Source organism: Haemaphysalis longicornis, unplaced genomic scaffold (genome assembly GCF_048455015.1).
Source record: "Haemaphysalis longicornis isolate Haplotype H1 unplaced genomic scaffold, Haemaphysalis longicornis Haplotype H1 scaffold_2, whole genome shotgun sequence".
NCBI lineage: Eukaryota > Metazoa > Arthropoda > Arachnida > Ixodida > Ixodidae > Haemaphysalis > Haemaphysalis longicornis.
Window position 1 is genome coordinate 229,068,571 of NW_027526295.1, and position 13,536 is coordinate 229,082,106.

Here is a 13,536-nt window from a genome sequence, read left to right on the forward strand (position 1 = left end):
CACGCCCAGCAGCACCAGTGCCGCCACCTGCTTGGTGGCCCCGGCGTGTTCGAGGGCCTCCACGACGTCAGCGATATAGTCGGTGGCTGATCGGTGCCCTCAGAAGCCCGGCAGATTCTCGGACGATGGCTTCCATCCGCCGCAGCGCCACTCGTTCGAGCAGCTTGCACCCGCAGGACGTGACGGCCACGGGTCGGTACGCTGTGACTTCCAAATCGACGTTTATTTTTCTCGTGGTGTCGGTTTCGGCTACTATGTCTTCCAGTTCAGCCTCGTTTGTTTTGTAGCAGAGAGAACAAATTATAGCGCCTAGTACATGCGGGGTGATAAGACCGCTGCAGTACTCACCGAAGAGCACGAACGCCTGCCGTAACTCCACCAGTTCTTCGTCGTCTGAGTTTTCACGTGGAGCAACGGTGCGGAAGAATCGCCGCAAATTGACGACGAGGACTCTGCGGGTACTGATGTTTTATCGAGGGCTCGAAACTCATAAAATACAGTAGTTGCAGAAGTTCAGGAGAGTTCGGCGCAGTTGAATGCGTAACGTTGCCGTTTGAGTACTGAACGATTCCGAAAAACAGGCAAGCGTGAAAGAGAGTTTCTAACACAACCTGAACATTAAACTTGCTTGCTGCTGCTGTCTTGGTCGCGTTAGACAGGGTCTAAATGAGCGCATTAGAAAAACTGTAGGCCGTCAAACGTTTTCAAAATTACATTTGTTTGATTTGCTACGCAGTGCGCTTGTTGCGGTTACATACAGAACCATGCAATCACGCAACCTTTTGTACCCACTGTGCAGACTACAAAAAAATGGAGTCTAAGTTCTTGTGTAGGTGAGACGAAAGGTGTGCGCTCTGCGTAGGGAAACGCATCGGCCTCAAGGTTCGCGCGATGACAGAAGTATACGGCTTCAACACCCAGCCTATCCGGCAAATAACGCACCGCAAATTGCGCGAGATAATCTGCACCGAGGTATCCTTTGCGTATGATGCGCATATTATGCCCATAATTGAATTCGCCGCAAGTAAATACATCGATGTTTTCATTCCGATTAGTGCGTATATCCAGAATATATTCCACTGACATTCCCGAATATGCCCTTGTAATTCTAACTTTATAACCCCTACTACAGTTGCAAGAGAACTGGGAAACAAAGCTCATATAAAGGCGCTCGCGCGCTGACGTAAGCTTGAAGCTTGATTGAACGTTTTTTTTTCTGGGTTTATATCGTGAATATCAGTTGTTTCCTCAATGTAATACGCCAACGGTATGATCCACCACCCACGATCTGAGTTTGACTCACCAGCCATATTTTTAGCTAAGAGCCACTCCCAGAACAAAGGTGTTTTTCTATCCCTTTGTGAGCAATGATTAGAGTTATCGGGGACACGACCTGAACAACAACCCAGAGGACCAGCTAAAAATGCCTGTAGCACATGAGCAATTCCGTCGGGATTTCAAAACTTCCAATTTGACTGAAATTCTGAGTCAACCGAAATCGAGCATGGGTGTTCTCATTATCATCGTCACCAGCCTATCTACGCCCACTGCAGGGCAAATGCCTCTCCCATTAATCTCCAATTACCCCGGTCCTGTGCTAACTACAACCAATTTATCCCCGCAAACTTCTTGATCTCACCTGCATTTCAAAGGGATTTCGCGAAACTGCCTAAGAAGTCCGAATATAACGAAAGGTATTGGATAGTTTCCCTTTTTATCGGAAAACTTACCCTCTTACTCGCTACGAGTGAAAAACACCGTTTGCACTCGTAGAGATTAAGCACATGTGACTGGCGTCTGCTGATAACGTACCTTCATTGTCCAAAGTGCCGTTAGAACGCTACGTTGAACGTTGGTGATAAGATCGATAGCATTGTGCCAGCTATCCCATAAAAAGCTGCATGCTGGGGAAGCCATACAGAGGTGTGTCTGGCTGAAACGAAGGTAAGAGCTCCTGCGTAACATACCATACGTGAATGGCACAGTGTACATTTGTTAGCAAACATAGTTTCAGGTTTATACTGCTCTTCGATTCAAGTTGGTTGCAGCTGTAGGTAACAAAAATTACCAAACGATATCGCTGTCACCTTCTGGACGACAGCCTGGGCAAAGGCGGACAGAACCAAAAAAAAAGCGTCCACAATTGGCTCTTGCAGATAAATAGACGCGAAAAAGTTTTAAACTCGCATTTAGTCAGTGAAGTATGTTTGTAAAGTGTTAGGCTAAGGTTTAAAAATGGAATTGCCATGCTTTAAGCACACATCAAAAACGTGTTGTTTCCGTGAAACACTTTGTTGGTGGTGATAGGTTTTTGACCCGCGAGAGCGTGTGATGTCGCATATCGGAAATATATCCGCCTTTTTCATTTAGAACAGCCAATTATATTTCTAAGATCCTCTTTAAAAAAATAGGGAGCGATGTACGTAGCTCACATGCTGGACTTGTATTTCATATCTTTTAATGGGAACCGTTTCTATTGTAGTACTAGTAATGAACTTAAAATATTCGAGAATCTTGAAACCATAAAGGTGTGCCAAGATCGGCTTAACTTGTTTTATGCCAAAACTAAAAAGTCAGACAACCGTACGGAAAGATAAAAAGCATGTTGCGGGTTTCTCTTCTCTTCAGCCATGTTGAAGCTACTCCTCGTGTGTGCCCTCTTCGGGGTGGTGGCCCAAAGCCGCAAGGTGCACCCGGCCTCTTTGCGGCCGCTTTCCGAAGAAATGATTAACTTCATCAACCAGCTGAACACTACGTGGAAAGTAAGTATACTCCTTTTCGACCCTCTATTTTGCCCTAGGAACCAGCTTTAGATGCCCCTTTGTTTTACCATAGAAATCCTTTCACGAAAACTACGCGTATCATCGCTAAAGATGAATCAATCCGTGGCAACCAAAAAAATGAGATTTTTGTGAAAAATACCCTTGCAAGTACAAAAGAATTGTTTACATCTGGTGAGGATACTTGAATGACTCACCGTCGGAACGCCGCCTTTTTACTTTGATATTTAATAGCAGGAAGGGCCAAAGTGAGTTGCTTGTCGATTGCTAGTGTGCGTTTTTTACAAGATACTGAGCAGGTATACAAAACCAACAAAGTGCCAGAGCTAAATATACCATTGTCTACCTCAGCAGTGAAAGGCTAAGATAGAAGTTTCAACATTAGTGTCAAAAATTGAAAGATGTTGTATGGAAGCGTTTGATATTGCACAGAAGCTCCTGGTCGTCAAATGCGTTGTGTTTTTTTTTCAACGTATTTGATTGCAGTAGGGCTGGTATGTGATGCCTTACCAGATCAGATCAGATAAAACTCTATTGTTGCCACGGGTGGGACTGTTTTCAGGTCGACTTCAGTGTCTTCCCGTGACGGCAGGATTCATGTAGATCACTGCGACGTCTTCGTCCACCTCGGCTAGTAAGACCTGGGTCATAGGGTCTGTGCTGAGCAGTGCGGCCTCCCACTACTTCTCGTTCGTAATTTATAATAGAATGGGAAGGGGGGGGGGATTTTAAGAGTTTGATGGAGTTTTTCTTCACATGACCAAATTCCATGTGGTAGATCTGCATATTTATTGCAAAGAGGGTATCTAACGAGTGCAACTCGGGGTAGTAGAGTGACAGGAGGGCCGGTGTGGGAAATGTGGATGTTTGAAGTTGGCGCCATACAAAAGTGCAGCGGCGGCAGAGGGAGGCGTCGGGTGGTGGGAAGCGGGCTTTGGACAGTCGGTAGGGATCGAGTACCGATCGGTATGTAAAGAGGCGGTCCCTATGGGAGAGCGGTTGTGGAGATTCTGCACCGTCGCTGGGCTCTCAGACTGCCAGTTCTCGAGCAACCTCGTGTGCCGATTCATTCCCTGGGAGTTCGGAGTGGCCCGGTGCCCAAAAGACATATATTTTTCGTTTCGGTAATCGGCGTGCCTGCAGGAGTAGGCGTGCCCCTTAGCGGAGAATCCGTGATGCCTTACCGGAAAAATTTCACCCTGCACAGGAACACTTAAGGCGGTACCTTAACTTCCATTGCAAGGAAAAAAGTGAGATTCAAACAGGTACATCAGAATAAAGATGAGAAGACGCTCGTGCATCCATTTACGTTAATACACATACAGACATATGTTAGAGACGATAATTAGTATTCACTTAAACATTTTTTATCACTTAACGTGAGTACAGGTAGGATACAGTACTCTTGAAACAATAGAAATGTGGCAATACAAAGGTGTCTGGTGAGCAACAGATGCAAGCGGTGAGATAAGAGATCAGGAAAAAAATGGATTGAAAAAAAAAGCGGATGTGTAACCTATTGCTCCTTTCACAACACTTAAGTTATTAAATAACAAAGCGGGGAAACTAAATAAAACGTAAAGGAATCAGGTGTAGTTGCTCCGCGGGCACTTCTGCGCGCCACCAGTCGCCCTGCAGTGGGAACTACCGCTGAGTAGAACCCACCACAGCCAATGGAACCTCTGTTTAAAGGTTGGTAAGATTCCACATGTTACCAACCTTCAGTTATACCAATATTATCACTGTGGTTAAAATACCGTTGTAGTTACCGCAATTACAAGATTGATAAAAAACAGTACAGTCGTTAGATTTATCGCTGCACTTTTTTTGCCAAGACAGCATTTGCCAGGCAGTATTAAGTTGGAAACTTGTAACGAAATTCGAATTTCATCACGTGCTAGTAACGATTTCACGAAAAATAAAGGTTTTCCTACGACGGAATAACATAGAATATTTTTATACTGGTAAGATATGCAATATGCTTCGAATTTTACTAATATATGCGCCGTTTTTTATAGGCGACCCTGAACATATCATATGAACAAATAACATCAGCAGTTCGAAAGCCTGTATGACACGAGTTTCATATCTTACTTCTGAAATGTTAGATGTTATAGCACCTACTGTATGGTTGGTTTAATTACTGTTAACACTTTTTTATTCGTGTTTTCGACTTATTCGACGTGAAACGCAACATCAAGTAATCAATCATGAATAGATATTGATATCTCATTAAACGGTTTTCTTGCGCAGGCTGGCAGGAACTTCGACAAGAACGTTCCCCTGGAGTACGTGAAAGGCCTGATGGGTGTGCCTCTCGACAACAACAACTACGGCCTTCCTACTTACTACCACAAGGTGATTCCTAAGGACCTTCCAGAATCATTCGATGCCCGCAAGCAGTGGCCAAACTGCAGGAGCATCGGCCTCATCCGTGACCAGTCCACGTGTGGCTCATGCTGGGTGAGTGCAACTGGCACAATTATCAAGGAAAAAATGTGTTTTCTCTGGTTTCATCCTACGAAAGGATCATTTAATGACAAAAATACCTAAGCTTCTTTAAGTGGGTGGTGAAGATAATATGCCAGTATATAAAGAGCTGCGTACCAGTGAATTCCGGATGAATGGGCACAGGGTACATAAACGAGATTGCAGAGCACGAGAAAAGCCAGCGATGACAAATAGAAGACAGCCCGTCGCGCCTGGGCAACACAAGTCACGGATAGGGTTCATACACCTGTCTGACTCCAGAAATGAAAAAGTTCAAGTCAGTGACCCAACTCCCCTAGTAATTTCTTCTGCATCGACAGTAAGCCCTACGGCCCCCATAGCTATGCGATTGAAGCTTGTGGAGCTGCTTCATACAGCTGGCTGGAGTGGTCGCTTACGCTGTTGCTCACTGGTCGATTCCGGCATATTTTGGCATGAAATTTTATGTATGCCTAGAGACAAGCAAACATCCGCCCGTGCATACGTTCCTCCGCTCGTATGCCATGTTGTACCCTTACCGTCATCATCACTTTAGTCGTGCTCAGGAATATCACGAGAGAAACATGAGTGTGAGATACTAAAAAACAGATTGTGGAAGAGGGGCGTGTCACAACGGAGGTACATTTCGACCGTTAAGATTCTTAGTTGGCCAGACTGGAGCGAAAACACACGCCGTTTTCCTTCTTGAGCAGAGCGATTATGCTATTGTTCTGATTTTTTGTTTCGATAGAATGATAGTGGAATGATCAGCCGCGTCTACGTGATTTAGCAAGAATAAATTTGGCATACTGCAACCTTAAAATAATAGGAACGATATAATGTAATGTATAAAAATATTACTACGTTGGAGGGAATGAATATTCAGGCATGCAATCGTACCTTTCACCGCAGGCATTCGGAGCGGTGGAAGCCATTTCCGACCGGATTTGCATTCACACGAAGGGCAAGATCCAGGTCAACATTTCGGCTGAAGACTTGCTGACTTGCTGCCGTAGCTGCGGGAGCGGGTGAGTTCGGCACACAATTAGTAACGTCCGTTTTTTTTTCGGAAGTCTGAAAGCGCCGTAACAATTTCGGGACAAATTGGCGTTTCGTGTTTCAATATAAATACACATTTATACTCCACTGCGGCCCACAGGTGAGAAAGGAAGCGCATTTGGTTCCATCCAGAAATACCCCGTCCAGTCTATGTCACTCGGGAGCTTTCTTCTGCGCATCAGTGCAACTTGCCGCGGTTCATACAAAAGAGCTTTGTCTTTTTTCGGTTATTCTTCAATTTGTACGGTTTAACGAGCATTATAATAGATGATCACAACAACAAATGAGAGAAAGTCAGGCAACGAAAGAATGTATACTTTGTTTTAACTAAAGAAGGAACAAAAGCTGACGTTTGGCTTTGCTTATGACTGGTGAATTCTCTAAAAAATAAAAAAAATACATGTAGCCGAATACATATGCTCAATTTTAGGTTGAATTCTTATGTCAGAACGTGTACTTCTGGCATTCAAAATATATGTTTAATATGTAAGCTCATACCAAGTACTGGATATGGAAACTCATACTTAGTGCATGAGGCTGAGCCCAAAGTGAGGCCCACTGGCTTTTTCTGAGGCCGATTGCTTGGACGGGAAAGTTTGCCACGTCAACGTTAAACTACAGTTGCGAATACGATAACTATAGACTCTAATACTGTGTTTTACGGCTATAGCCATAAACCCCACTTCCAGCAGGAAATTAGACGACGTAATATTAACTTTTGCATGCTCCCTCCCTCGCCATGCGCTGCAGTGCAAGAACTACAAATTTGGTTGCGTCTTTGTAACCGCAAGGAGACCATCATGAGAGGTGTTCATCACATATAGCGTAAAACCTGCCCCAAGAAAGGGAGAAAATGCACTCCGTCTCGACTTGTAGCGTTGCAGCTCAAAGTGGAGCAGAGCTGCGCTAGCATGACCCAAGCTTTATTATAACAATAAAATCCTGTTCCTAAGGGTTAGTAAAGATCTGTGCACAGTGCACACGCCTTCCGTTTCGACACTCGTGGAGTGGTCTGAGGCACGCCTATAGGACACTCATTTATATAATGCCCTTAGGAAGTGCGTATATTCACAGTGATGCATCCACGGGTTTCCCGACTGGTTACTACAGCAAGGACACCTTCGAGCGATATAATGTGTGTGCTTCTCCGGATTGAAAAAAGAAGCGTGTGGCATTAGGTTGGTGAAAGATACCAAGGAGCCCCTACCACGGGGCTGGTACATTGATTACATGCATGGCGTTTTTATGACAGGGGAAGGTATATCTTGATACATCTTGAGCATTTGGAGGTGTTCTGCAGTGATAAAAAACCATTGATTGTGAAAGTGCAATCACGCACAGCAATTGCTGCCTTGCACATTGGGACGAAGGTGCCTCAAATATTTAAATCTCCACATTTTTTACAAGTACCCCCTCAAGCAGGACCGCGCAAAATAAAAAAATGGAGAAAAAAAGAAATTTTACAAAAATTACCCAGCAAAATCAAATATATCCATCGCATACTCCACCTCCGAAAGACAGACTAAACAACAAAAAACGTAAAAATATAGCCCTCACAAACCTGCACTACGCCTTGCTATTGCGGAAAGCTACAAAATTGATGAAGTAAAGGCACTCAATCGCTATAACACCACGAAGTTACCTCATTGCCGAAAAAGAGGAAAGAGAAACACAAAAACAATAAACTAACCCAGCGTATTTTGCTACCTATAACCAAATCTGGCTGTAAAGAATTCGCGATATAGACATATGGCGTAAGAATGCTAGTCATTACAAGACAAATCTCTGAATTTCTGCAGATTTTTTAGCTGCATGAAGCAAAATACCACAGCCGCTGGGCAAGAAAATAGTATAAAATTAGGATTTAAGTTTCTTCAATAAGGGGTCGGTAAGCGCGTAAGCTATATTGGGAGGGGGTGGGGAGATCAGGGGTGTCCGTGCACGTATATCTACTGATACATCTAAGCCATGTGCGGACAGATGGAAGCATGGATATATATTATACGCACCAGGACGACGCCTGAATTGGTACATCCGTTCGTTCACACAGTGTGTACGCCCGGCTATACGGTTACCTATGGTTATTCGTGTAAGTAGGTGTATCTGCCCCTGAATCCTACATAAAGGGTATACGTGCGTATATCCGACGTGCGAAAGATAAACCGGTACGTCCATTGAGGGCACGTTCATTTGAGCCTCACTCATATTTCCATTCTTCATTAACCAAATGAATAGGTTATCCTTTGTTGGTGAGTACCGGTCATCACCATGATGATTATGATTAAGACCACAATGAGGATGTCGTGACCCACGCACGTACGAACAGACATTCCTTTTAGATGCGACTGCATCTCATTCACTCGCCTTGTCCCTCCATACGGCGTTGTTGTCCGTCCACACCCCTCCCCCATTCTCCTCGCCGCGCGAGCTGCGCTCTCTGCCGCTCACCCCCTCTCCTCTCCGAAAGCGAACACTCTCTCGCGAGGGGCATTGGATTGGATTCGATTGGGTTGGCTTGGCTTGGCTTGGCTAGGCTTGGATTGGATTGGATTAAATTGGATTGGATTGGATTGGATTTGGATTGGATTGGATACAAGTGGATTGTGTTGGATTGTGTTGAGTCATAGCTGCGGTCGTTCCAGCACCGGCGTTCCGATTTCGGGCACGTGCATAGACTTGATCTTCGCTGCAAATTGCACGGTGGTCCCGTTACTTCACCATCCACTACCCGTACACTTCAGCGACCACAAGGCCGTCATCGTTAACGTTACGCCGCGTGTCAAATAAAGAATACATCATACGCGTTCCTCACACGTTTCACGCAATTAGAGAATCAACCCAACGGAAACACCAAGTGAACCCCCAAGATGCGTCGCATCTCCACCGGGTTCCCCTCGCGGGAAGGTGGGGTAATTTTTCTCTTGAATCCAGGCGCAGATCAGATGCGGTGATAAAATATTCCGTTAAAGTGTCACCACCGTAGCCCTGAAACATGTTCCGCACGTCCATATTTCCGTCGTTCACTCTCTTCAGTGAGTATGCACATCTGGGCGGATGAGAAATTCGTTTTCGCGATTACATTTCTTGACGCAGCTGCAATGGTGGCTACCCGTCGGCAGCGTGGGAGTACTACAAGAAACAGGGCCTTGTGACTGGAGGCCTGTACGGCACGGACGATGGTTGCCAGCCGTACTACTTCCCGCCGTGCGAACACCACACCAAGGGCAAGCTTCCGCCGTGCAAGGGAAGCAAGCCAACACCGCGATGCCTGCACACGTGCCGAAAAGGTTACGAGAAGACCTACAGCGACGACAAGCATTTTGGTACGCAGAGAGCAGATGTAGTTTTCTGTTTAATGTAGACGGTGAGTCGAGCGAATAGACATTCTGGGGAATCACAGGTAATATGTTTTCACTGAAATGTCACTTCCCAGACGTGTGTTGTTGCAGAAGTTTTGTTATATCCCTAACCTCGTTACAGGGTTTTTGCTCTTGTCAGTGGCTTGTATCATAACGAAGATGCGGTCTCTGACTAGGTCAGAAGAAAGAAAATTGACGTTTCGAATCCAATACGGGATCCTTGATCATTGATCAAAGATTGTGATCAAGAATCCCGTATGGGATCCCATACGGAATCCTTGATCCTTGATCACGGGATGCTTAATCACAGATTGAGATCCTTGACCCTTGATAACAAGATCCTTGATCACAGATTGGGATCAAGGATCCCGTGTGGTATCCGAAACACCAATTTGGTTATTTGACTTTTTGAGGAACCGACTCTTTGTTATGATCCCACAACATGACCAGACGTACCTCCGTCAAACCCTGGGTTACAATGGCCTCTGTACTAACAGCGTCTCAGCTCACACAAGTGAAAGTTTATGAAATGTAAGTAGTCAGCGGTGAGCAAAAACTGCTTGGTTAATTGTTTCTGCAGAAATGAGTTCAAAAATAGGGAACGGAAGCTCATCCAGTTTGCAACTGTCTTAACTCCCTTGCAAATATTTTGTAAGTTTCGAGTAAGATTTTATGGAGTGGGACGTGAAAAGCTAATGTACTTTCCGACGTCTAAGTGCTTGAAGGTTTATGTTGCTAATAGTCAATGGCACATAAACCAAGTCAATGGGAGAGGCCTTTGTGCTTCAGTGGACCTGAACAGGCTGATGAGGATGATGATTATGAGGATGATGGTTTCAGGAAAGAAAGTCTACTCCATATCGATGGACCAGGAGCAAATCAAGACAGAAATCTTCAAGAATGGACCCGTGGAGGCTGACTTCCTTGTTTACGCCGACTTTCCAAGCTACAAAAGTGGTAAGCACAGTTCAAAAATACGCCATTTTGTTACAGCGAGAACCCTAGAGACTTGCTGATAACTTTCATACTGCTAGCATGCACTCATCACAATTTAATAAACGCAATGAATAACACAGCCTTTGTTTGAGACATTTTAGTGCCCTAACCAATGTTACTATTCCCTACTGATGCCTTGCTGTCACCTTCAGTGTTTCGTCATCATAAGTCAATATGCACTGAACGCTTCGAAAGTAGTCATGTAAGTGTCATTAATCGCGAATGTGTTCTCCTTAGCCCGTAATCAGTTTTACAGCCTTCACCAGCAGGGGTCCAAAAATATCTCAGCAGCCACTTGCGAGTTTGCACGGAAATATTTAGCAGTAGCAATATTTCGAATGCAGTGAATCTATTTTGGGCTTTTGCTTTATAACTGCACAGAAGTGGCTTTCGTTCCGCATGACAGTTCAGCTCATGAAAGTTGAGCATTATATATAGAACGAAGGACAAGAAGGGCTAAGGATGAAGGACAATTAATGAGGTCCAGAAACATGGAGAGGATAGCGTTCCTTATGTCTCGTATTCCTTGATCCTTACACATGATAATCAATATGCGCGAGGTTTAATGCTGGGATTGCTTTCTAGATGTCGGGGGTATCAGACGGGCGCTTCGGGCATCTTCACCCGCTACCATTATTCTTGTCCTTCCGCCAATTTAAAATCATCAATGTGAATCTCAATACATCGCAATTAGTGATGTTCTACTTTCCATTTCCGTCAGGATATTTACTACTTCGGCCAGATTCTCACCGAGGAGATTAACTGGGTCATTGTTTGAAGTAGCGCAGTGTTGTCGATATTGGTGAGTTACGTACCGTGCCACAAAAATTTAATAATAAAAGAAAAAAAAGGAGTTTGAAATAATTAATAGTGTATGATCAGCAAAGAGTAAGGCCAGGACTGACTGACTGAACTGAACTGAGAAGAGGGCTACCCCAGAAGTGCATTCGTGTGTTACAGACCAGCCGTGCATTTAGACTTGTGTACTGACATTCGACCCGTCCTAGGTCAGTCCTTAGATGACGGAGCGGAATGCAAGTATGATGTCGGTTGTCGTAACCGAGGTCGATATTCTTGTCAGGCAGTACGTTCTGGCTACAGGTACTAATTAAACAACTGAGGTAGGGAAACCACGCTGTTTGGATCGGTGCTCTCTATCGCATGCAGTTGACCAGCTCTTGAGTGGCCTTCTTTGCAACGCCGCCTTTTCGACCCGGGAACCACTTCTTACAATCCAAACAAACAACATGCACTCTTAACTTGCACGTCGATGTCGTTGGCGTTTCACAAAACGGAGGACATGTTTCTTCATTTCACGACAATGCGTTCAAGCTCGGAGAGCCTTTCCATTGGCAGGCTTCCCAGTGTATAATAGAATCCCGTTAGAAGGATGCCTGTGCAGGCTGCGTTGTAGGATTTTCGTATGCCAGGTCAGGCTGTGTGTATGGCATTTACCCAAATTCGACTTGTGCTAACGCCACCATTCCACAGGTGTTTACCAGCACCAGAGTAAGCAAATATTGGGTGGGCACGCCATCCGAATCCTGGGCTGGGGCACGGAGAATGGCACCCCCTACTGGCTTGTGGCGAACTCCTGGAACCCTGACTGGGGAGACAACGGTGAGTGTTGTCATGCTTTGCCGATTCGGCGTTTTCTGGACAGACTCAGACGTTTCCTGGAACCAAACGTTTCCTGGACAGACTCAGTTTAGCCCCCAGTACTCGGTTCGTGGGCTTAGCCACGGTGTCGCCTTCTACAAAGTTTCTAGTTCAAACTTCGCCCACTGGACATACATTTGTCACAGAGGCGAAATGTGGGCGAATGTGTGAAGAACTTGACGAGGATTAATATAAGTAGAACAGCTAACTCGGCTAGCTGGATTCTGTCAATATCTTTCACACAAAAGTCAGCAAGAATCCAACGACACAGACCAAATGTAATCTGGGGCCAACGATTACAGCGCACTTCATATCCTGCGTGCAGAGTTCGAGGTTTGCGCACCTATATTTTATCGTGTTTCAGGTCTAACGCAAAGCACCACAACTAACATTACAAGGATGATTTTTACGGGACAACCCCAAAAAAGATTAGTTTATTAGGCTCTGTGGAAATTATAACGACTTGAAAAATTTTTAAACTAATACCCCTTAATTTATTCTGAGCAATGATTAATCATGATGATTGATGATGAATGATTTTTAACCCCTAACAATTAGGTGGGTGCATTAGGTATCATTTGGATAATCAAGCAACTTGTTTGGTTTTAAAACAAGCGATGTTTCATTAAGCTAAAAGGTGTCGCTCTCCGACAATTTTATTTTTACATAAGAGAGAGATATGGTGGGTGGGAGATGCGCAGTACATGGGTCATAAGCAAGCGGCTAATGATTCGGCGTTATTTATAGAAGTTTATTTTACAGTGACCTTTCAGAGGTGTCTTTATCACTAGTATGGAGCACTGCGTTTTGTGTTCCTATAAATTATGCGGACGGCAGTGTTCAGCTGGAGAAAAACCGCGTCTGTGATAGCATTTATTGAAGCAATATTTTATTTCCCCGCCCGGGTACGCTTAAAAGGAGAATGCACTGGGCGTACACATTAATACACAATTTCTTCCTTCTTTCAGGATACTTCAAGATACTTCGTGGAAAAAATGAATGCGGCATTGAAGGCGACATTAACGCCGGAATTCCCCGCGAGTAAGACGCTGTGTATCCAGGAGAACAAAAAACGCCACCAATCGATCAATCATAAACAGCCAGGAAGACCACGTCCAAAGTTCACTAATCTACCCCGGAGTCAGCATTATCTGGCATCATAAGAGTTGCGAATAAATGCTTGTGTTCGATATGCAGAGTATCTGCACAACCTA

At 44.7% G+C, this 13,536-nt stretch overlaps 1 protein-coding gene across 2 annotated transcripts; it reads left to right on the top strand.

The window, feature by feature from the left end:
• Positions 1-110: 110 nt before the first annotated feature.
• On the top strand, positions 111-13,536 carry LOC144170052 (cathepsin B-like). Of its 2 annotated transcripts, none has more exons than XM_077699570.1 (8): positions 111-192; positions 2,629-2,762; positions 5,034-5,243; positions 6,162-6,277; positions 9,402-9,631; positions 10,508-10,624; positions 12,155-12,283; positions 13,291-13,536. In XM_077699570.1, the coding sequence occupies exons 1-8, from the start codon at positions 126-128 to the stop codon at positions 13,365-13,367; spliced, it is 1,080 nt and encodes a 359-aa protein (XP_077555696.1). In that variant the 5' UTR covers positions 111-125; the 3' UTR covers positions 13,368-13,536. The 2 variants fall into 2 exon arrangements, with proteins under 2 accessions (XP_077555696.1, XP_077555697.1); XM_077699571.1 differs by lacking the exon at positions 111-192 and adding an exon at positions 1,804-1,944.

What these genes read in the sequence shown, in the direction of transcription:
- LOC144170052 (XM_077699570.1), top strand. Translation starts at nt 126, where the DNA reads ATGGCTTCCATCCGCCGCAGCGCCACTCGTTCGAGCAGCTTGCACCCG. An exon ending in CAGCGACGACAAGCATTTTG is followed by an intron (nt 9,632 to 10,507) that starts GTACGCAGAGAG and finishes TGATGGTTTCAG; the next exon opens with GAAAGAAAGTCTACTCCATA. An exon ending in CCCTGACTGGGGAGACAACG is followed by an intron (nt 12,284 to 13,290) that starts GTGAGTGTTGTC and finishes TCCTTCTTTCAG; the next exon opens with GATACTTCAAGATACTTCGT.